The sequence below is a fragment of the Heterodontus francisci genome, chromosome 24 (assembly GCF_036365525.1).
Source record: "Heterodontus francisci isolate sHetFra1 chromosome 24, sHetFra1.hap1, whole genome shotgun sequence".
NCBI classification, from domain to species: Eukaryota; Metazoa; Chordata; class Chondrichthyes; order Heterodontiformes; family Heterodontidae; genus Heterodontus; species Heterodontus francisci.
Genome location: NC_090394.1, coordinates 17439307 through 17463381, shown reverse-complemented (window position 1 = coordinate 17463381; position 24075 = coordinate 17439307). Strand labels below are relative to the sequence as shown.

The 24075-nt window shown below is 43.4% G+C and overlaps 1 protein-coding gene across 2 annotated transcripts in view; it reads right to left on the bottom strand.

Annotated features, from left to right (window-relative positions):
• Window positions 1–320: 320 nt before the first annotated feature.
• Window positions 321–24075, bottom strand: part of LOC137383224 (uncharacterized) — a 472338-nt gene continuing 448583 nt past the window's right edge. For both annotated transcript variants that reach the window (XM_068055726.1, XM_068055727.1), the window contains 7 exons: window positions 17391–17513; window positions 15441–15582; window positions 13444–13620; window positions 7718–7841; window positions 6292–6427; window positions 3862–4059; window positions 321–2376 (listed from right to left, as the gene is read on the bottom strand). In XM_068055726.1, the coding sequence (XP_067911827.1) occupies window positions 2206–2376; window positions 3862–4059; window positions 6292–6427; window positions 7718–7841; window positions 13444–13620; window positions 15441–15582; window positions 17391–17513 (1071 nt within the window). In that variant the 3' untranslated portion in view covers window positions 321–2205. The remainder of the gene's footprint in view (window positions 2377–3861; window positions 4060–6291; window positions 6428–7717; window positions 7842–13443; window positions 13621–15440; window positions 15583–17390; window positions 17514–24075) is intronic.

Here is a 24075-nt window from a genome sequence, read left to right as displayed (position 1 = left end):
TTCTCCATGAACGAAAGTTAAAATCAGCCTTAATGCTTATACAGTGAATCCCATTGAGGTGAACATTGGTAAATGGACAATCAGCTTAAGTGAATAAATCTCAGCACACAAATCCTTTGCTTATTATTCTTGATATTATCGAGATTCTTTTAACTGAATTAAAATGCAGTTCCTGTTGCTGAAAATGTTGCTAAATCCTGAAAGGTCAGTTTCTACCAGACTGATGTTCTCGTGACATCTAGCAGTTACGGAAATTGCCACACAATTTTGAATTAAGTTTATTTTTTGTCAAAAAAAAGTCAAACATATCAAAAACACTGATGGTACGGGTTACACAAATCCAACTTGAACCTGAAAACTAATACAATAAACATCACATAAAAAACTGATACTGCAGTACTTTTTGAAACATGTTCATGCTTTAGCAAGAAACCAAGTACTTGCAAATTGAGACTAGATGCACACAGGACTTCTAACCTAACTTTATTAAAAAAATTAATCCATAAACACAACCAAATGTAAAAGTGCATTGCATCAATGAGGTAAAGGAGAACTAAGACATTGAAAACAAGTGCAAGACTCAGTACCCTCCAATCACAGAATTATAATGACTGGAACTTATTACAAAGTTCTAATAAAATAATTTCACTGACACTGAAACAAAATAGAAAAACTGAGAATCACAAGAGAAACTAAAAATTGTTTTCTCTGGATTCCAAAAATGTGTGATTCAATTAAAAACAGATGTAGTACACCTGCAGGTAATATTTATGCATTTCCCAAGCAAACATGAATCTGAAAGTAATAATTCAGGACATTTAATGTCCAAAGGGGAAATGAAATCTAAGATCACTCACTGAAAGCATACCTCATTGAGACGGATAACCTAAATTTAACAAAAATCAAACAATTTATTTGATTAGTACAAAATGTTTCAGGGAAAAGGAATTTAGTAACATTTTATTTGATAGAACAAAAAGGCATCAATTTTATGCAATATTGAGATATTTACAATTCTGTACTAAACTATTATTGCTACTCAACAACCTGGTGTCTTTCTGAATGTCCTGAATATTATTCTCTTAACTGGTATCACCTAATGGGAGTAACGAAGATTCCTGCAATTTGTGCTAAAGCTTGTTGCTTTGTATAGTACAAGTAGTGGCTATGATTTTCAGCATTTTCCCATGCTGCTGACCATTCCTGCCATTGGATGTGGTGGACCTTTGTCTTGTATTATAACAGATATTGAAGCTCCTCATCTTGTCAGGCAACCTAACTGGCTTTAGACTTTCCACTGTAGACAACAGTAAACTCTACAGCACTGGCAAACCACAATGACCTCTAGTAAGTACAATCATAAATTTGGATCATACAGTCTATAAAAAATGTTGGAGAGGATTTCTAACCTCAACATGATTTCAGGATTTATATGCCAAATTCGCTGAGTCGCAGTCTTTTCCATTTGCTGCATGATTTGAGCTCATCAAATGTGTCTGGTAACCCATCATAAGCCAAGTTCTATGTTTTAGTCAGTAGAATCCAAACACTTGGATCTTACTTTGGCTGCTCTGATCTCATAGAGTATGATTCAGAAGGGTTGCATTAGTCATAATTTGAAAATGAAGAAATCAAGCATTTACTGTTAACCTATATTAAATTGTGCTGATGTCAGATACCCAGACAGTCATCTGGACAGAACTGATAAAATAGCCGGCATGAATCACCTTGCAGCTTTGTTGAGCTGAAATGTCAAAACAACATCTTTCAAGACTGAGCTTCTGAAGCATATTTTATCTGCCATGTATAGCTCCCTCTCATCATTAGCATTAATTCTTTCTGGTGAACCTTCAGGGAAATTTTGTGGAGAAAATAACAATGATTTAGGGAATTAAAAAAATATCCTACTCATTAATGTGTTAAGTATATAAATCCAGCATTGGACTATCGGTACCAGCAAGCCACAGAGCGAAATACACAGTTTAAAAAAAATTACATTGAAATCATTTTTAACAGACTAGGAATTCAGAGTAATGTGCACAGTGACATCTCTGTTTGGTCTGCAATGTTATGAATGCGAAAATATGATTTCTAATTCTATGGGTGTGACAGACTGTAATATACATTGCTCATATTGTGCACCTGCTGCTATAATTATCTGACATTCTCTTTGCTATGAAGTAGTCAACTCAGATACCAAATGCTTCAACCTGTGGTGGACCGGCAAATCTCATACTTGCCAGCGTTATACATCCTAGTGACTCGGCAACTAAACAATTGGAGGAAATGTTCACTTTGATTGATGAGCTTTGAAGAATCAAATATTGCACCTCTGGATTTGATTGCTGCAGCGAGACACATATCCTCAGCAGGCAACTGAAAGACAAAATTAAGGCAGTTGTAATATATTCTATGTCTAAACGGGATCATTTAGTCACAATTGTGTGTAGGAATGTAAACGATTACTGGCTTATTAATGCAGAGATGCAAAGCTCAAGCTGCCATCAAGTGAACAGTCAATGGTTAAATCAAAACTGTGATTGGAGGAAGTGAGGTCAGATACTGTCAAAAGCCTGCCCATCATCTACAAGGCACAAGTCAGCAGTTTGATGGAATACTCTTCACTTGCCTGGATGGGTGCAGCTCCCACAACACTGAAGAAGGTCGACACCATCCAGGACAAAGCAGCCCGCTTGATTGGCACCCCATCCACCACCTTCAACATTCATTCCCTTCACCACCAGCACACAGTAGCAGCAGTGTGTACCATCTATAAGATGCACTTCAGCAACTCACCAAGGCTCCTTCAACAGCATTTTCCAAACCCGCGACTTCTACCACCTAGAAGGATAAGGGCAGCAGATACATGGGAACACCACCGTCTGTAAGTTCCCCTCCAAGTCACACACCATCCTGACTTGGAACTATATCGTTGTTCCTTCACTGTCGCTGGATCAGAATCCTAGAACTCCCTCCCTAACAGCACAGTGGGTGTACCTTTACCACATGGTCTGCAGCAGTTCAAGAAGGCAGTTCACTACCACCTTCTAAAGGGCAATTAGGGATGGGCAATAAATGCTGGCTGAGCCAGTGATTCTCACATCCCATGAGTGAATAACAAAAAACTTGGGAAGTTCAAATTAGAGTAGGCTCAAGAAGTGAGGGAAGCATTAAATGAAGATAGAGATCAGCTTCTGTAAAAGGAAGGGAAATAAAGTTCGAGCAACAGTGTAGGTAGAACTTCAAAGATGAATTTTCAGCTTTGACACTGTTAAGATTGTGCCATGATTCTTGAGACTGTCTTACAGCTCTAATTACATCATCACACTATTTTAACAGCTCCCTGCAACTGGTGCAATGGCAGTCTCATAAATTTACAGAAACAATTTTGCATGTGGATTTTGCCTATGTCTTCTTTTTGTCCCAGAAAAGTCTCAATCTCAATGCATTCGCGGCTCCGAGGATCCATTGGACCATATTTGTCCAGAGATTCACTAAGATACTTTTACAGATGTCATACAATTATAAAGGAGAAAGGGGAACATTGCACTGGCAAATGCGCCAAGTTTGTTAGCAGATTTAATCATCAACAGGCCCACACTGGACTACATTTTTAAAAATGATTTTAGATCTCTGGAATTGGCATACAGGAAGAAGGATGAAATTGTTTATTCTTCAATGAGCTCTGCTCACTGACTAACCCACAGTGTATATCTTGACATTTGCAGGCCTGATGTAATTAGTTTCCAGCAAGGTATCAGCTGAAGATAAAAGCGTGATTTCTCTTTTGAATGGGCTGAAGGATCATTTAAAGTGTTCTCCCTTAAAGTGAATCTTCCTTTTGAATTAATATAAACTTACCACAATGTGATGGCGTAATGTTTTAAAAGGCCGATTCCCACTGTAGCCAATAGTGCTGACTCGAAAGAGATCGCTGTCATCCAAGCCTACAACACTGGCATCACTCTCTCCATTCTTCAGCTGAAACCTCATGTCCTTTAGTACATGCAATATGATCCCTGAGGATGTCAGCAAGTTCTGCAAAGTATCCTCAGACAGCTGACAAAATAACGGAAATTATTAGTGGTGTCAGAAGGCTTTGACCACAAGAACTAGAAAAGACAGCATCTGGGATTAGTTAGAACAAGACAAATTCATGCTCTCTTTAGACTATAGCACTGCCACTGAATACAGGCCTGACTTCAGTAACAATGATGTATTATAAATGTGATGCCATTACTGATATATAAAAAATCAAGAACCACCTCAGTAGGTTGTTTTCTAAGACTCCAAAATTCATGGGGCTGGAGAGAGGATAAGTCACATTTACCTCTGGTAGGGTTGCTGGAATATGAGATTCTGCCCCATTTGGACTGGACCTTTAACTTCCAGTCTGGAAGGACTATTCTGCCTGCCCAGCCACTTGCCCTTCCTACTTTAAGGAAGGATGTCGGGGACAATTCTGGAGCTTTTCCAGGAAATTTCTCGCTTTACACCCATGATGGGCCTCACGCAGTCCACGTCACTTCAGATCTAACATGAGTCTCTTTAAGGTTTCTTATGTCCTCCAATCTTCACTAGCATAAGGGCATCAATTACCCCCTTAGCTCCTGTTTAAATTTTAAAAAAATCTTCAGCCCATTTGCTTCTCTGCAGGACTCTTCCTTGCCTCAAAGGGCAGACCAGCTTGAGCAGGGATGGGCATCGCTGATGTACCCTTACAGGTGCCAGTGGCCCAAATGGCTATACTAATGACTCCATCCCAAAATGCTGAAATGGAGTATCTGGTCTTGGTCAAGGATGAACATTTATGCCAGCAATGCGAGGCCGTGGGAATTTCCAGGCTTATAGCTCCTCTTACGGCAGCAGTGCTACAAACAGATGCCATTTTGTCTGGTCGTGAGTGGGCTGAATACTAGGCTCATCAGGAATAAAAACAGAAAGTGCTGGAAATACTCAGCAGGTCTGGCAGCATCTGTGGAGAGAGAAGCAGAGTTAATGTTTCAGGTCAGTGACCTTTCATCAGAACTAGGCTCATCTATACTGGTTTTGCCTTACTTCCATGTTTGGACTTCTCCAGCCAGCAGGAATGATCCATGACCACAAACTAAAAGTTATGAGCACATCTTTTAAACAACAGGTGAAGCAGAGAGCTGACTTTTGTTCTGTCGGCGAGGGTCCTGGCGGCAGGCTGGAAGGTGGGGGGAGACCCCGCCTCGGCCCTCCGTCGGATCACTGTTGCAATTCCACGTTGCGCAAGCAATTAACTGCCTCTCGGGGACTTAGTCCCTTTAAGGGATGAGCTCCTGCCTCCAAGAGCTGCTGGTCAATCAGACGGCCAGCAGCTTTGCAGTACCGGCAGTGCCACTGTACACAGTGGCAACTGTCGGTGGTACAGCGGGGGGCCCTGCAGTACCAAAGAATGGAGAAGACCCCAGGAGAGGTGAGTGGGGTCGGGGTCGATGGGGCCATTCAGGCAGGCCCCAGCGATGGGGTGAGGGTGGGCGGTGTCTTCCTGGGTGGGGGGGGGGGGGTAGCGATCAGTTCTGGGTGGGCCCTCCAGGGTCCCTGGATTGCCCCCAAAGGAGTGAACCCCCAAAACCACTAGGAGACTGGCGGCTGGCCCACCATTTTCAATTAACTTGAGGGGGCGGGGGGAAGAAGCCCTTAAGTGGCTATTAATTGGCCACTTATGGGCCTCAATTGACCTGGGGTGGGAAGGCCATTCTGAGCCTTCCCTGCCCTGGACTAAATTGGAAGGCATTGGGAAGGGCACTCCAGCACCACCCCCCACCAGCCTTCCAATGCAATTTTAGGGCCCTCCCCCAACCTCCGTATCCATCTCTAGGGGGTCCATAAAATTCAGCCCAGAGTTTTTAAAATCTGTTTTGCTGCTGTTGCGTTGGCTACACTCCACTGGATACACGATCACTGGGAACCCTAGAGTACTGCATAACTGCACCCACTTCACTTGAAATGGTTCTGCAATAGAAAGGACCATAAGTAAATTAGGCAGGATTGTTTAACTGGATTAAATTTATCCTGCCAGTCCAGTTACCCTGGTACATTTACTAAAATCAACTAGAAAGCATCATTTACATTTGCATAGACATTTCCAATAGGACAGAGTGCAGTTGTAGCTACTGCAAGGAGTCAAGAGAAATTAGCATTCAAATAATCAATGCAATTAAATATCAATATTCTTTTTCCTCTGATAATATTGGCAAGGAGTATTTACTCAGACAAGTTTGACAAACCTCAGTGTACGTGGTGTAATTAATATGAAGTTACCTTGTAGTTTTGATAACATCTGGAACAAGTCAGAAGAATGGCAGTCTTCGTCGCTTCCGTGCGGAAAGGCCACTGTGTTACCAGTTTCACACCAGCTGGCACATAGTGAGAGACATTGCGGGTGAACATCAGATTGCTGGTACAGATAAAACAGGTGTAAGACAGTCAATGTCGAACATTTAGCATTCTTTACTGAACTCTTCTATCCAATCTCTAGTTAGTGATTAGCCAAATTTAATCAATCAGAATACCAAAGGGTGGAGCTTTGTTTCTTCTTTAGGGTGGAATTTGCGTTGGAATCCTCTAGGCTTTCACCTCTTCCCAGGTCACATGGCAAATTCCAATGGAAGGGGCATTTTTACAGGTGTGTCTGGGGACCTCCCAGGTTCCCTGGAAATCCTGTCTCTATTGAAACCAGCGGTACGAAGGTCTGCAGGAAGCAGGTGTACTTGTCATTCTTGTGGTGTAGGCCCCACAGTGTTAGATTCAAATGGCAATCGATCGCAATTGCCTGAGAGCAGGTTGGTTGCCAGCCCATGACCTGCCTCCATTAGAACCAAAAGTGGGCAGGTTGGAGAGGGGTTGGTGGGGGGGAGGGGGAGGTTTGAGATTTTACAGAAATCATGATCAGGATAGCTAATTTAATGCCAATTTATTCTGATTTGTGGGCAAATGACGTTTATAAAACCTTGAAAAAGATTCAGAAATTCAGAAGATTTAGAAGAGGCCGAAGCACATTATGGAGGAGCAGCTAATGAATTAGGGAGAAGGGACTGAACTGTGTTGCGGACAAGAGACTGAGCTCTCGATTGGAGGCTAGGCTGAAACGTGTCGAGTTTAAGAGGCTGGGATGAGGTGCACTGGTATCTCTAGGGGTCTGAAAAGATATGAGGCTAGCATTGATAGAAATCCTCACAAATGGCGTTAGTGGCTATTTTCAGTCATTTAAGCTGTTTCTTGCAGTTCCACCCGGTTTATAGCAGGAGGCTGCAGGTTGTCCTGCAGAATCTCAAGCTGTTTATCCATTGGTTGGGCAGGAAACATAGAATTGGATTTATCCAGTGTGAGGTTACAGCAGAGGATTGTGAGGACTGCAGTTAGTCTGATTGCACTATCCCACTGACTATACATAGAATCCAGCTTTAGGAAATCCTCTTAAGTACTTTAATGATTGAGCATTCTAAAATAAATATTTTGAAGTGTGTTGTTATGTATCGCTAAAATACCCAATACCCGTTAAATAGTTTTAAATATGTAACAAGTTATGTTGTAAGGACATTCCAATGGGTCATTTTTTACTGGGAAAATAGGATACTTCTGCAACAGAGCACCATTGTATTTTAATTTCCAGAGTGTTCTCTTTAGCAGTAGTAATGCTCTTGAAAGGGCTTCAGTACCACTGGTGTGACTCATTTTACAGTCTTACCCAAGCTCCTTTTCCAAGTGCCATGATGATGAGGTTGAGTTATCACTCTTCACAACGAGGAGGTGCTGCTCATGAACTCCATCATCACCAAAGCCAATGAAACCAAATTTCACATCTGTGACTCCTGGGGATAAGAAGACAATCATGGATATTCATATGGAAAATATTTTCTTCACCTACAACATTATTGCTAGTGCTAGCTATCCTTTCCAAATAAATACGAAAAAGTAACAAACCTTATAGCCTAATCGCTATAATGAACTCCAAGATACACATTTATCTGAAGTTGTAATATTGTCCCTGATTCTTCCAGTCTCCTGCCAAAGTGCTGCATTTTTACAAACACAGACAATGAGGGCCAAAGCTGTTACCCCAGAAATAGGAACGTAGGAACCAGGAGTAGGCCATTCAGCCCATCGAGCCTGCTCCGCCATTCAATACGATCATGGCTGATGATCCACTTCAATGCCTTTTTCCCACACTATCCCCATATCCCTTTATGTCATTGGTGTTTAGAAATCTGTCAATCTCTACTTTAAACATACTCAATGGCTGAGCTTCCACAACCCTCTGAGGTAGAGAATTCCAAAGATTCACAACCCGCTGAGTAAAGAAATTTCTCCTCATCTCTGTCCTACGTGGCTTCCCCTTATTTTGAAATTGTGTCCCCTGGTTCTAAACTCCCCAACCAGGGGAAACATCTTAGCTGCATCTACCCTGTCTATCCCTTTAAGTATTTTGCAGGTTTCAATGAGATCACCTCTCATTCTTTGAAACTCCAGAGAATACAGGCCCAGTTTCTCCAATCTCTCTTCATAGGACAGTCCACCATCCCAGGAACAAGTCTGGTGAACCTTCGTTGCACTCCCTCTATGGCAATAATATCCTTCCTAAGGTAAGGGGACTAAAACTGCACATAGTACTCCAGGTGCAGTGTAACCAAGGTTCTATATAATTGAAGCAAGACTTCACTACTCCTATACTCAAAACTCTTGCGATAAAGGCTAACACACCATGAGCCTTCTCAATTGTTTGCTGCACCTGCTTACTAGCTTTCAGTGATTTATTGATGAGGACACCCAGGTCCCTTTGTGCATCTACACTTTCTAATCTCTTACCATTTAAGAAATACTCTGCACATCTGTTCCTCCTACCAAAGTGAATTACCAAATTATATCCTATCTGCCATGTTCTTGCCCACTCACCAAGTCTGTCCAAATCCCCTTGAAGTCGGTTTGCATCTTCCTCACAACACACATTCCCATCTAGTTTTGTGCCATCCGTGAACTTGAAAATATTACATTTGGTCCCCATATCCAAATCATTGATATATATTGTGAACAGCTGGGGCCCAGGTACTGATCCTTGCGGTACCCCACTAGTCATAGCCTGCCAATGCGAGAATGATCCGTTTATTCCTACTGTCTGTTTTCTGCTTGTTAACCAATCCTTAATCCATGCCAGTATATTACTTCCTATCCCATGTGCTTTAATTTTTCTAACCAACCTCCAGTGGGGGACTTTATCAAAAGCCTTCTAAAAATCCAAATATACCACATCTACGGACTTCCCTTTACCAATTCTGTTAGTAATATCCTCAAAAAACTCGAACAGGTTCATCAAACATGATTTCCCATTCATAAATCCTTGTTGACTATGCCCAATCAGATCTTTATTATCCAAGTGTCCATTTATCACATCCTTAAGAATAGATTCTAGCATTTTCCCAATGACTGATGTAAGGCTAACAGGTTTGTAATTCCCTGCTTTCTCTCTCCCTCCCTTCTTAAATAGTGGGGTGGCATTTTCTACCTTTCAATCTGCAGGAACTATTCCAGAATCTATAGAATTTTGGAAGATGATCACCAATGCGTCCACTATCTCCATAGCTACCTCTTTCAACACTCTGGGATGTAGAATATCAGGTCTTGGGGACTTAGCAACCTTCAGCCCCATTAATTTCTCCAATACATCCTTCTTACTAATACTAATTCCTTATTCTCCGTAGTCCCTTTGATGTTTCTGGGAGATTTCTTGTACCTTCCTCAGTGAAGACAGACACAAAGTAATCATTCTGCCATTTATATTAGAATTAATTCAGGCTTAAACCCATAGGTTATGTACACATATCATCAAAGCAGGAAGTGGTTGAGTTTACAGGCTCTAACTGTCTTTGTCTGAAATATCAATCTTGACTGGAGCAGTTTAAAAGATCTTTTCTTAGCTGTACTGCTAAAAAGATTCTGCAAGCTGCCTCTCAGCAGTTTCAGGCAGGGAAATCTTTCTCCTAACATGCCTAACATGGGGAAGAATTTTAAACTGACAGGGTGAAATCTTCTCAGCCCTGTGGAGGTGGAGGGGGAAGTCAGCCTAAGGCGCACCTGGTCCGCTCCTCGACGTGTTCCCACCTCCAGGGGATTTCCTGGAAGTGGGCTCCCTGCGGCAGCGGCAGGTAGAATATCAAGGTGTTTAAAAGGCCAATTACGGACAGCAATGGAATCTTACGGAAGGCACGCTGACTCAATGCTGTATCACGAGCCTGGCAACGCATCAGATGTGGCCTCATGACATAAGGTCAGAGGGACATCAGAGACTGTTGTCTGTGCCACTATATTCACGGAGCCGCCAAGCTGAAACAGGCACAGCTGTGGCCAAAAGCATTCTGAGCCTTCATTTTTATTAATCCCCGAAGCCTTTTGACAGCGCCTCCATTTTGTGGCACCCTCCTGTTTTCCCTCAAGTGAGGCTGTCAGCCAGCCATTCCTGCGGCCCTCCCATTGGGTGTCCCTTGTCCGTGTCCCGCCCGCCATTCTTAATTGGATGGCGAATGCAGAGGCGACTTACTAATTGGCTGCTTCCTGTATGATCGCACCACAGGGCACACCTCTGACATGAGTGGGGTTGAACGGTTCCAACGCCTAAAATTTTTTAAAGTGGAGAAGATTCCACCCATAGTCCCTGGCCAAACAGTGGGACCATTAGTAGGTTGTGAGCCCGAATAGTGAAGGAGTGGGCTTTGCTGTGGATCTTCAACCGAGCCACAGCATGAGCATCCCGCTTCCAGGCTCCCCGACCAATCAGAGAGGGCAGGCATGATGACATGCTGGATCTGTCAAAGGAAGGATTTCCAATTAAAGGGACCCCTGGCATGGGTTACAGTGAATCACCTCTGCATGGAATTGTCAGGCTACAGTAACCACAGGAATGGAAACAGAAGGCTAGCTCCCCCACCCCCCCCTCCCCCTCCATCCCCACCTGAGGTCCCTCACTCTAACCGAGAAGTCGTGTTGTGGGATCTGATGGACTCCAGTGAGGTGAGCTCTCCCGAAAATGATATTGAGAGGACAACCTCTCCAACCAAACAGGCAAGGATGGAGGTGAACGAAGAAGTCAGCAGCAGGACTGTAGTTCCTCCAATCTGGAGACAGTGCTCCAAGAGGGTCCAGGACCTCAGGAGGGTGAGAAAGGTAAGTGGCATAACACTCTCAGGTGCCAAGCTCCACACTCTGACTTTCCCATCAAACTTCTGCACAGCACTTCTCAAAGTGACACATCTTGGAGCTCCACTCATTCTTCTCCCTCCAGGCGGAGAATGGGAGATGATGGCATAGTGGTAAGGTCACTGAAGTAGTGATATGGGTACATGGGTTCAAATCCCACCAAGGCAGCTGGATTGAACTTAAATTCAATTAATTAATAAAAATATGGAATTGAAAGCTAATCTCAATAATGGTGCCATGAAACTATCATCGATTGTTGTAAAAGCCCATCTGGTTTGCTAATGCTCTTTAGGGAAGGAAATCAGCCATCCTTTTCTGGTCTGGCCTACGTGACTCTAGACCCACAACAATGTGGTTAACTCTTAACTGCCCTCTGAAATGGCCTAGTAAGCCACTCAGTTGTCAAGGGCAATTAGGGATGGGCAACAAATGCTGGCCTTGCCAGTGACGCCCACATCCCATGAAAGAATTCAAAAAAAGACACCTCCTCACATTGCCACCTGGACAGACCACACTCACCCTCATCCTTCTTGCAGTCATCCTCCATGAATACTGTCCTTCCTTCCTCTCCACACAAGCAATTTATTTATTTAGAGATATAGCACTGAAACAAGCCCTTTGGCCCACAGAGTTTGTGTCAACCAACAGCCACCCATTTATACTAACCCTACAGTAATCGCATATTCCCTACCACCTACCTACACTAGGTGCAATTTACAACAGCCAATTTACCTATCACCTGCAAGTCTTTGGCTGTGGGAGGAAACCGGAGCACCCGGCGAAAACCCACGTGGTCACAGGGAGAACTTGCAAACTCCGCGCAGGCAGTACCCAGAATTGAACCCAGGTCCCTGGAGCTGTGAGGCTGCGGTGCTAACCACTGCACCACTGTGCCACCCACTCATAACTCTCTGCTTTCTCTCCTTGCAGAAGAAGAATGTGCATAACTCAGGGAGAGGCAGGGACCTGAGTGGGGGTGTGGGGAAGGCAGTAGGAGGCCCTCCAGTGACAGGCAACTAGACAGCCATTGGCAATGCATGTTCACCTGGTGCACTGGGAAGCAAGTCTTCCAGGAGGTTGCAGATGTCAGTAACAAACTGCCATGAGAGCCTGAGCCTCCTGGGGCACTGGTGCTCATACATGTCAAGAGAGCTGATGCTCTGCCTGTAGACCTTGCATTGGGAGCCTCCTGGAGCTGGATCTCTGTGTTCACTCCCTTTGCCCTGTGGAGCAGCATGTGGATAAGGAGAAGGCGGCTGCTGTTGCTTCTCCTCTTGCCCTTCATCAGAGGTGCAAAGTAGAACTGTATAAGCTGCTCCCATGCTTTGGTGAAGGCTGGCAGTAGGGAGGTGCAGCTGAAGGTGAGTGAAGTGACTTCCAAGAAGTTGGCAATCACCTGTCAAGCAGTGAAAGTGCACTCTCTGTGAAGGAGTGCTGTGATCAGCAATCTCTCACCTGGCCATGGCTGGAGCTCTTCAGTTTCACTAAGGCTTCCTAACATGTCAGTTTCACTGATGAAACACTCCCCACTGTACATTTGGAGTGGTGACCCTGGCGAGATGCTGACAGCTCAGGAGATAGGCCCTCTGGCTGTTAAAGCCAGAAACTTTAGTTAAAACAATATAAATATTTAAAAGCCTTACCTGACATCTGCATGGGGGGGGGGGGGGTCCCTGTTCACCTTCAAACCTGCCCCAGTGAATCCCGAAAGAGGGTGGTGTGATGTCGGGATCCCTACCCAACGTCACTTTTAGAGGATTTAACTCCCTGCATGCACCCAAACCCATCCCTCCCTGCCTGTAAAAACTCTGCCCATTGTGTTCACTGAGGCTTTTTCTACACATGTCCTGATAATGGAGACAGCAGCAGGAAGAGGAGGAAAAGAAAGAAGCACGCAGGATGATGCTTCAATCAACAGGAAGATCTCAGCTATCTGAAGCATTGCAGGCTGGTTTTAGACAGCCTACATGTCTTTTTAAATTTAAAGGAGCTAATTCCACAATTTAGGACCAAGTCATGGCAAGGATGTAACGGTAGGCAAAATCCTACCTTATTTCAGTTCTGACAGCGCAGTTGCAACATCAGAATTTCACACCCTTGCTCTCATTCACTATTCCCCAGTACCAGTCTAGACATCAGCCTCCTCCCATCACCTTTCCTAGTTCTTGCTTTCAACAAGCAAGTCAGTTATGCGTTTAATAGATTAAAACAGAAGGGGAAACTGACCTTGTTTTTTGAAGGTTTCAACCAATGAATTAATAAGTGAAGGAACTTTTGTAACAATAGGCTTATTACAGTCTCTTTCTTCAATAATGAAGAGGACATCTGCTGGTTTTAAAGTCAGCCATTGCTCATTATCTACCACATCATCATTTTGCATGCTGTCACTGTCCTTGCCAGCCACTGGAAGAGGAAACAAATATTTGAATACAGAATACTACAGTAGAACTTTGATTGTCTGTCATAATGAATAGAGGCCCTCGGTAGGTACTGGTAATATGAGTCTTCAAATTCCACTGCTGATTGCTGCTCTGAAATACTTGTTACAATTGTCACAGAAATTAAAATGACCTTCAGAAATGACATACATGGTTACTTCACAAAACTAAAACACTTTTGACAATTTATTTATATGATAACATTTCTGGTCATGAACGAAGAAACTGCAAGTCCCAGATTACGCGTCATGCCAGTAGTTCCTCGTTATAATTTTTTTCATCCAAAACTCTGCTATCCAGGTCCTACCTCGCATCAAGTACTCGTGCTTGCTGGCCTACATTGGCTCAGTTAAGTAATGCCTTGATTTTAAAATTTTTAGCCTTTTCCCCCCAAATCCCTACCTATCTCTGTAATTTCCTCCAGTCCCACAACCCTCCAAGATATCTGCTCTCCACTAATTCAGGCCTCTTGAGCATCCTCAATTTTAATTGCTCCACCATTGGTGGCTGTGCCTTCAGTTGTCTGGACCCTAAGCTCTGGAATTAACTCCCGAAACCTCTCTGCCTCTCTTTCCTCCTTTAAGACGCTCCCTAAAACCTATCTCTTTGACCAAGCTTTCGGTCACCTGCCCGAAGATCTCTTTATGTGGCTTTGTGCCAAAGTTTGTTTTATAACGCGCCCGTGAAGCACCTTGGGATGTTTTATTATGTTAAAGGTGCTATATAAATACAAGTTGTTGTTCTTGTTATAAAATGTCTTTGTTCCAATCAGTTATTATCATTACAGAAGTAACATTAATGCTCACTCTTCTACCCCACAGGAGGTCTCTGTCTTGTCTGAGCTCTCCTTAGAAAACTTGTGTTACACTGCGACAGGTGTATCACCCAACTCAACCTCCCAAGTCTGCCAACTCCAAGGCCTTGGAGAGGATACAGAAGAGATTTCTAGAATGGTACCCGGGATGAGGTACTTCAGTTATGTGGAGAGACCAGAGAAACGGGAATTGTCCTCCTTAGAGCAGGAACAGTTAAAGGGAGATTTAACTAAGGTGTTCAAAATCATGAAGAATTTAATAAAGTAAATAAGGGGAAACTGCTTTTGGAGGTAGAAGGGTCAGTACACAGGGGACACAGATGTACAGTAATTGGCAAAATAACAAGAGACAACATGTGAAGAATTTTTTTTGCTGCGATTGATGATGATCGGGAATGCACTGCCTGATAGGGCAGTGAAAGCAGGTTGAATAATACCTTTCAAAAGTGAATTGGATAAATAATTGAAGGGGAGAAAATTGCAGGGCTATGGGGAAATAGCAGGGGAGTGGGACTAATTGAATAGTTTTTTCAAAGAGCAGGCACAGATTCGATGGACTGAATGGCCTCTTTCTGTTCTGTAAGATTCTATGATTATCTCTGAAACATAACCATCAATTTTATCACCTATATTAATGCAAGTCCAAAAATATATCCCATTTTTTTCAGCTTTTGATTTTTGGAGTATTTTACTAGATACCAGAAAGTAGGTGTTATTATTTAGGAGACAGTTATGGACCACTACCCTGCGTCCTCTGGGAAGAATCTGTAAGGAACTGTAGCTAGGGTTCAGGCAACAATTGGCAAGATTCCTTTAAAGACTGGCCAGGCAAAATTGCGTGTCACAAATCCATGAAGAGCAAAGCTGAAACTATTTCAAGAAAGCAAAAATAGGCTCAGTTATTACAGTATTTTCTCAGATTTGACATTATCATTTTATCAACTGATCGGACAAACATTGGTCAAATTTACCACACTGTGATGGAATTTCCAGAGGGACAAAATTCCTGTTGCACAAGTGGACAAAGGCAGCTGCTAGGTTACAGCCCGGTTGAAGATCCGAGGATTCACACATATCATTCAGGCACATGTCATAGAATGGGACAGGATCTACCTGAAAATATGCAGAAATGCATAAATTTCACATTATGAAAATTTGTAGGCATACATTAATAACTAAAATATTAATCTAAAATAAGATCTGTGAGGATTTTCCTCCTTCCCCAACTATCATACCCTCCTTTCTGACCTGTTTTCTCAAAGTAGCTTCTTTGGCTTTCAAAATTCAACTTATTTTTTAAAAAATCAGATTAGAATGAGGAAAGAAATGACTTTGTCTTTCTGTCTCTCCCTCGTCTCACAGGTGTTAGAAATTAAAATTACAGTATCAGAGATGTATATAGTTATCATTTATCTTTTTTAACTGTGAACAAAACATGAGGATGTTGGGTTTATATAGGATACTGCCACAAGTCCCTATTGTACTTATGTGGATGTGTCATATATCCTTTACCTCTGATACAAGTTTGAGGATTAAGAAACATTCAAAAGTCTGATTAATACTCATTAAATCAAGACAATTAGATCATAAAACACAATGCCTTAAATTCCATATACAGGTTATAAGGTACTGATTATAACATAAATCACATTCTAGGGACTCCTTCAGGAAATCGATAGTGCAAGTCTAGATTAAAAGTCCTCAAGGACTTCTGTATATTTTATATGTTTAACTATGCCCTTCTACTGGAACACCATTATGTCAATGTGGTCTAACTATGTCTGGTTAATCACCCTTCAACGAGTCTGCACAATAAAATCAGTTTACTCACTATTGAGAAACCTTGGATGTCAGTTATAGTCTTCCTCTTAACTTTTCCCAATACTTTTATAACATACCTTTATTCATACCAGATTACCTCCCTGCAGTCATTTGACTGATCTATATACAGAACATATTTCTTAATCTCTTCTCATGAATGGTAATGAAGTAATGTCTCACCTGCTCCAGGCCCTTGCATAAACATTTTAGAATGAGCACAAATGTGTGGATATATTTTTCAAAAGTTTACTAGCTATTTTCATGGTACACCTATATTTACATGGTGGAGATAATTGGTTACTTTCAAAGTATACTATAGGCCATGTTGAGATTGGTTTATTGATTTTAGCAGGGAGTCATGCAACATACTCAGCATACTTACTCACACAAAACTGCACATTCCAGAAAAGCATTGCAGTCCTGAAATATCACGTCACGTTGACTCCAGTCGTGAAATGCCCCAGAAATTGTCCAAGAGTCGAATTTGCGGTTTTCAGGGGGCCTTTTCTGGGAGGAACCTCAGCCTGTCTCAAATGTGATTCCTTGCATTAGAGAACACAAGGGCTCCCTACCCTTCCACAAACCTCAGTGAAACTCAGCATAAAGTTGGAGGCCAGTGAGATGAGGTGTACCGTCTTCTTTAAGGGAGCAACTGGGTCCCACCAGGCGATCCAGGGAAAGAGCCTGAAACCTCAGAAAACTGGTATGTTTTTCTATTATGTCCCCCTACCTAGAAAAACAATAGTTTTCTCCCACTGGTTAAAGGAAGTGAAACTGAACAATCCCTTCTCTCCCTGCTGGACAGCAGCAGTGGACAGAGTTTCCAGCCTGTGAGAGCTGAGCGACATCCCAGACATGTCTATAATGGTACATGTACCTCCTAGGCCAATGCAATCAAGGTGCCCTCCCGCTCACCCTGCAGCCAATGGAAGGCAGGGGCAGGCTGCAGTCCTGGTGTAATTGTTGGGATTGTGGCCCCTGCAAATATGGGCCCATTGATATTTATATCACCTTCTGGTGACGTATTATGAGGTACAGTATATTTGTGAGCGATAAGGCCATTCATTAAGACACATCCTCAGCGTTATACAGTGACTTACCACTCTGAAGCAATTTCTCAGTGGTGAATAGGTGCCTTTGAATAAAGCTTTGCAGATGTATTGAAAAGCGCTGCCAAAGCACAACTTAACCTTCTTGCCGGTAGTGCGGCACGGTGCATCAATCTATCGGAAATAGAGGAAAGATATTTGAAATGAGACTCACTGCAAAGAAATCCTGCAAAATTATTAGGAGGATGCACTCCATTCTGCAATAAACTGTCATTAGCACAATAGTTATGTTTCCCTTGTGCTAGTCTAGTCTTGTTGTGTAGTACTAGGCAAGAGCATTTGATGGATTGCAAAACCACGAGGGGACTGATTGTTGTTTGAATTTGTTGTAGAAAGTGCCTTTTCATCCTGTTATAATATAAATACCATTATGTGTTTACTCATCTGCATGCTTTATATAAATTCTACAGCTCCATGTTCTATAATGACAAACCCAGTAATATGAATTGCAAGTGGCTGAATGTTTAACATTCAGTATTCCTTTCTAAAGGTTTGTTACTCACTGGAGTAAATGCATAGAATTCTGAACATCAATGGCACTTCTCAAAGTCAATTGCCTGACCTCAGTAGACCGAACAGCAGGAACAGAGTCATAATTTTCATGGGTCTTCCATCTGCTATCACACCAATTGCCTCATCTCCTAGCCTGCTAATGCACCAAACCACTTCAGCATATCGGGCTGAACTTTACCGGCCCCTCGATGCCACGGGTCTGTATGCTCTGTGTTTGTTCGTGTTTGTGAGGGGGCAATGGCACACTAGGCACCCTGTGTGTGGGGAGGGTGCCAGTAAGGGCAGGAGCATTAAGGTTATATGGATGGTGCGGGCAATTGATTCAGCTGGTAGGATCTTGATGTGGTCATGCTGTGCCACTCTGAGTGTTGGCTAAGATGGGCAATGCCGTGGCACGTCACAAAGTTGATCCAGGAAAGCAGCTGATGTACCCGTCAACACCAATCCATGCCCTGTTAGGAACCTTTGAATACATGCTGGGTTCAACTTTATTAATCACATTGAAATAGGTATGGCCCATCCTACATTGTGTGATCCTCTGCTCGTGAGGATCCATATGCACCAAAGGCAATATCAACAGGTAGGTGCAATCCATGTAAAGGTCCCCGGTTGTGAGCAGCAGCCCCCAAGGGAAGCCTGCCATTACTTCTGCCGTGCATCTACAGGCCCCACATGACATGCCACCGGATGTCAGAGCACCAGTGTCAGAGGAGATTGCGCATGTAGGGATGGTGGTGACATGTCTCTGTGCCCTGCTCAAGGATGACCAGCAGCCCATGGGCTCTAGTGGACATCCCATGCCTTTGTTCCTCATAGTGGCAGCGGTTCTCAAGCTTGACGCCTCTGCAGCCTTTTAGGGGTCCACCAGAGACCTTTGTGGGGTCACACAGTTAGCAGTGCACCGCTGCATCAGGGAGGTCATCAATGCCCTGCTGGTGCCAGTGAGTATGTCCGCTTCAGGACGGACTCTCTCAGCCAGGCCCAGAGGGCCATTGGTTCTGGCACCATTGCCGGAGAACCATAGGTTGGAATGTTCATAGACTGCACTCATGTGGATATCAGGCCTCTCACCAGGCTACCACCTGCAGACGTCACCATTAAAGGAGCCCTCTCAATCTAGGTAAAGCTGGTATGTGATCGCTGCAGATGCTTGCTGCGAATGTGTGACCGCTTCTCAGGCAGCTGCCATTGCACCTGGATCTTGCGCCAGTCCCAGCTGCCACCGCTGTTCACTGAACTCGCTCAGATGGAGGGGTGGCTTCTTGGAGATAAGGGCTATCCTTTGCAGACATGGCTCCTGACACCGGTGAGAGACCCCACCACTGCTGCAGAGGAGAGATACAACGCCAGCCACTGAGCTACATGAGTCACCACTGAGCAGGAGATCAGCATGCTGAAAGAGTGCCTCCAATGCCTGGATGGATTGGGTGATGCCCTGTACTACGGGGCTGAAAAGGCCAGCTCCTTTCTTTGCTGCTCTGCACAACTATGCATCCAATAGGGGCCAGGCCTGGCGTGATGAGGAGAGACGTCAAAAGGATTCCTCCTCGGACAATGAGGACACTGAGGACCTACAACATGAAAGACGCATAGGAGGGCAGATGGCACCCAGGCTCTGCACGCAGGGCTAGCAGTGAGCTTATCAGACAAAGGCTGTCTGCTCCATAGGAACTGACATGAGCTCTGCAAGCCACACATCACCCTCGCTCACCTGCTGTGCACCAGTCCACATCTGCAGCATCCCTGTGTAAACAATTATAGGCAGCAGCTGACTGAGCCAATGTCCATGTCACTGCATCTGTGGAGACGCTCATGAGTAATGGTGGCATGGTAATGATGTTATTGCATACGTTTGCTCTTCTGAAGGGTCAACGGTGCAAAAGGATGTGACATTGGTGCTACTTGCTGGCACACATCATTCGCACAGAGAAAAGGACACACATTTTGGTGAGGAACATTTAGTGAAAGACGTATTTACATTGCTGTGACACCTGTGCATTCCCATTTGTGTTAGTGTGTTCTCTGTAGACCTCTGTAATACCTTTTACGGTGTACTTAAGTCTCATGTCCTGGAATGTGCAAATTTAAGATTGTTCACCCAGGTGCAGCACGCCTACAAGAAGGAATGTTGCACTTGAGTGGGAGAAGAGGATCGCAACTTCACAGGACACTGGGACACAGCAGGTTAAGTATGTGGCAGCAAAGCAGAAAGTGCTGGGGTCACTCAGCAGGTCTCAGGCAGCATATGTGGAGAGAGAAACAGAGTTAACTTTCAGGTCTGTGAACTTGGACAAGTTAACTCTGCTTCTCTCTCCACAGATGCTGCCTGACCTGCTGGATTTCTGCAGCACTTTCTGCTTTGCTGCCAGATTGACAGCAGCCCCACTCTTCAGCAGTCAGGTAAGTATTTCTTTGACAGCTATCAGGAAGCAGGTGCTGGGGTGCTTAAAATAGGGCCCAAGCAGCTGCTGCATATCTGTCAAACACTCTCTCACTGCGCCGAATGTCCCGCCTCTCCCAACCTAATATGGGAAGGGCGGCTCGGCGCCGTGATTCTAATGAGCCCCCGTGCGTAATATCGTGGGGCCTCTGAAGCAGCTGCTAAATGCGAGCACCCTGTTGAGTTGAAAGGGCGCCACTGCGCAGCCCGGCACCCAAATAAAATTCAGCCCATCATTTGCGTGTGGCATAATGCAAAGTAGGATCTTGATACTAGCACTGGCACCAAGTGAACATCAACAGCCCAGCTCCCTGCAAAATGTGTTATGATATAATGCATCCAGACCTGCCCCCACAATGAACTTTAATCGATCTGGTTAAGTTTAAGGTTTGGAACACTCTTTTCTGCATGTTACCAAGGTAAAAAGAGAAAGCATTCGAAAAACAATCTTTTACTTTTTAAATTAACACCCAGAAAAACAAATCCTTCAGGTCGGAAATAGATGGCTGGCAGTTAAAATTGCCTCTGATCTCTTTCAAATGACTATTTCTCTCTGACCCATGTCTCAATTCTGTGCCGAGGGGAAGTAAATTATCTTCAATCACTTTACAGTTTTAATCAGTAGGTTTAGTCTGCCCTAACAACATTAGAAATATGCCATAAACTGATGAACACCAAGACATAAAAAACAATAATACTTAACAATTCCACGACAGAGACATTGCTGCAAATGACCTAATCAAACCTATTTTTATTTATATTGATATATTTTCTTTTTGGTTAAACCTTTGTCACACTCAGTAATTCATTCAGCATTTTTGAATTTATTAAGGAGGCCACATGTTCATTCAGTTTTATAACTTCTTTAACATTGAATATCCCCAATTTAATGGTCTTATGCTTTAATGAATATTTTTAATTAAAGGTTTATTAGAAAGTGTGGCACATATGCATGGTGGACTTACTGTTCTATTTTACTCAGAAAGACATTTGCAAAATGCTTTTGCTAACTTCTACACTGCATTGTAACATTATGATCTGATCACATCTGTTTGCAGTTTTACTATATTATAGTGATGAAAAAGTGCTTTAAAATAATCAAATTCATTTGAAATAAAGCCAACTGCACTCAGATATTAAAACCAGAAAATGAACAACAGGATGCCCAGCATCTGACAGACAAAAACAGGCTATTGGTTTGCAAGTGATCCTTCATCATTGTTGTCCAAATCATTAGCCACAAGCCACATGTGGCTAAATCAGAATCCAGATGTGGCACATGCTTGATTAGTAAGCAAAAACGAGGAATAGATACAGTCATTGGGTATATGCTTGAAATTTGAATATTTGCATGGTTTATGCATGTGTACTTTAACCCTTTGTGTATTTGTTCGTAAAGTGGTAAGATAAAAAAAGCAGAAAGCTGGATCTTGACTTTGTGTGGTTGTGTAAAACTGGTGATAGTAGTGAATTGGTAGCCAGTTTCATACCTTATTAACTTAAGTCGAAATAAAAATCAGAAGAAATATAAAATGGGCCGCCGACTTGCTATTGCCCATTTAATTCTATTGCATGCTGTCAAGTGTGTTTATTTGATCATTGCATGTGCTTTGCTTCCTCACCTACTGTCTATTGATTATCTGCTGAAATGGTGTGCAGTACCATGGAAACATGAGCAACATTGTATAGAGAGGGGAGCTTTTATTGTTTTCAGTTGGACCAATTGGAATAACCACTCCAGCCCAGTAGCAGAAAGCAAGTGAACAATGGGCAGCTCCAACAGGGGGTGTCATGACAAAGGGAAGAGGGCAAAGGGCAAGCAGAAGCTTGATGGAATGCAGGGGTCAGTCTGGCACGTCTTCTGGTGTGAGTCAACATTCTCAGCTACATCACTCTAAAGTCCAAGTACTGCCTGCAACTGCTGGACAAAAAACCTGGCAGCTGCACTAAGATGCGCAGTGTCTGATTGATGTCAGAATTCCAAACATTGTTGAAAGAGAAAGACTGCAATGTTTTGCACTGCATTCGTGGAGCAGTTTCTGCGGAAAAACACCTTTGACCACCGGTCCATCAGGCAGTGGTCTGCACGGAATGTCCTCAAGGCCCTACGGGAAAAGGAAACGGTGGATCCTGTCGGATGGTTCCCCGAGCAGACCGTCAAAGTCATTTGGCGGAATGCCTCATCACCAGAACTTTCAAACAAGCACCAAGACGTAGCTTGGCTGGTGGTGAGAAGGGCCCTCCCAGTCAGATCCTTCATGCACACCCGAAGTCTCGCCCCCTCCGCACAGTGCCCCCGCGTTGGCTGTGGTGGGGAAGAGACGGTCGCCCACCTCCTCCTGGAATGTGCCTTTGCAAAGCAGGTGTGGAAAGAGATGCAGTGGTTTTTGTCAAGGTTCATCCCAAGCAGCTCTGTAACACAGGAGTCTATGCTCTACGGGCTGTTCCCAGGGACGCACACCGAGACAAACATCAACTGCTGCTGGAGGACTATCAATTCGGTGAAAGACGCCCTTTGGTCTGCCCGAAACTTGCTGGTCTTCCAGCGCAAAGAGTTGTCCACCACCGAATGTTGCAGACTGGCACATTCCAAGGTCCAGGACTACGTGCTGAGGGACGCACTAAAGCTTGGGGCAGCCGCAGCAAAGGCTCAATGGGGAAAGACCACAGTGTAAGGTTCCCCCACCAAGCTGGACTGAGGGGCTGGATCAATGGGAAACCCCTCGAACTGTATCGTTAATATTCTCAATTGCTGTAAATGTAAAACTGTAATTGACATGACAATTGTGAAACGGAAGGGTTGGGAAGAAACAGATGACAGTATTGAAGGAAACTGATCTCCCTTGCAATGTTTGTATTTTTTGGTGCTGTTTGGAAACTGTTTGGCAATGTAATTTTTAAAGATTTTTATGAATAAAGTATATTTTGGAAAAAAAAAGTAAATATACATGAGAAGTTCATTTACTTGTATTGTGTCTAAGGCATTTTCTACTAAAATTAAAGCTTGCGGTTAAAATGCTATTGCAGTTGCCAAGCCTGGGACTTGTCACTGATTTCCATTGAACAACACTGCTTTATCAGGACACTGAGAATTTTAATGAAAGATTCATATTTTTCTCTTTCCAGTGGTGACAGACTTAAGGCATCTGCAGCATTTTATGATTTTATTTCTGATGTTCAATTTTTCTTTATCTGTATCCAAGAAAACCTATTCTCATCAAACCAGGAAATAGCAACAGTAATTGTGATTAAATGTCTTGTTAACAGTGAACTCAAATATCCAGGATAAATAGCTAGGCTTTCCGAAGAGAAGATTGTTTTATTGAAATTGCAATATTAAGTCAGCATCAACAATTCTTTTTCTCTCTGGAGACCTAACAGTTAAACCTTACTGCATCTATGACTCTACAAAGTGTTTTGCTTAAGTTGTAGATCATGATTATTTTTGATTGTCTGCATCACTTTTCATGTTTGTGTGGGTGGATTGAAAAGAAGCTAAAACCTTTCTTTTATTCTTTCATGGGATTTGAGTATCGCTGGCAAGGCCTGCATTTATTGCCTGTGCCTAATTGCCCTTGAGAAGGTGGCGGTGAGTTGCCTTCTTGAACCACTGCAGTCCAGCTGGTAGTACACTCACAGTGCTGTTGGGGGGTGGGGGGAGGGAGTTCCAGGATTTCGACCCAGTGAAGGAATGGCAATATAGTTCCAAGTAAGGATGGTGTG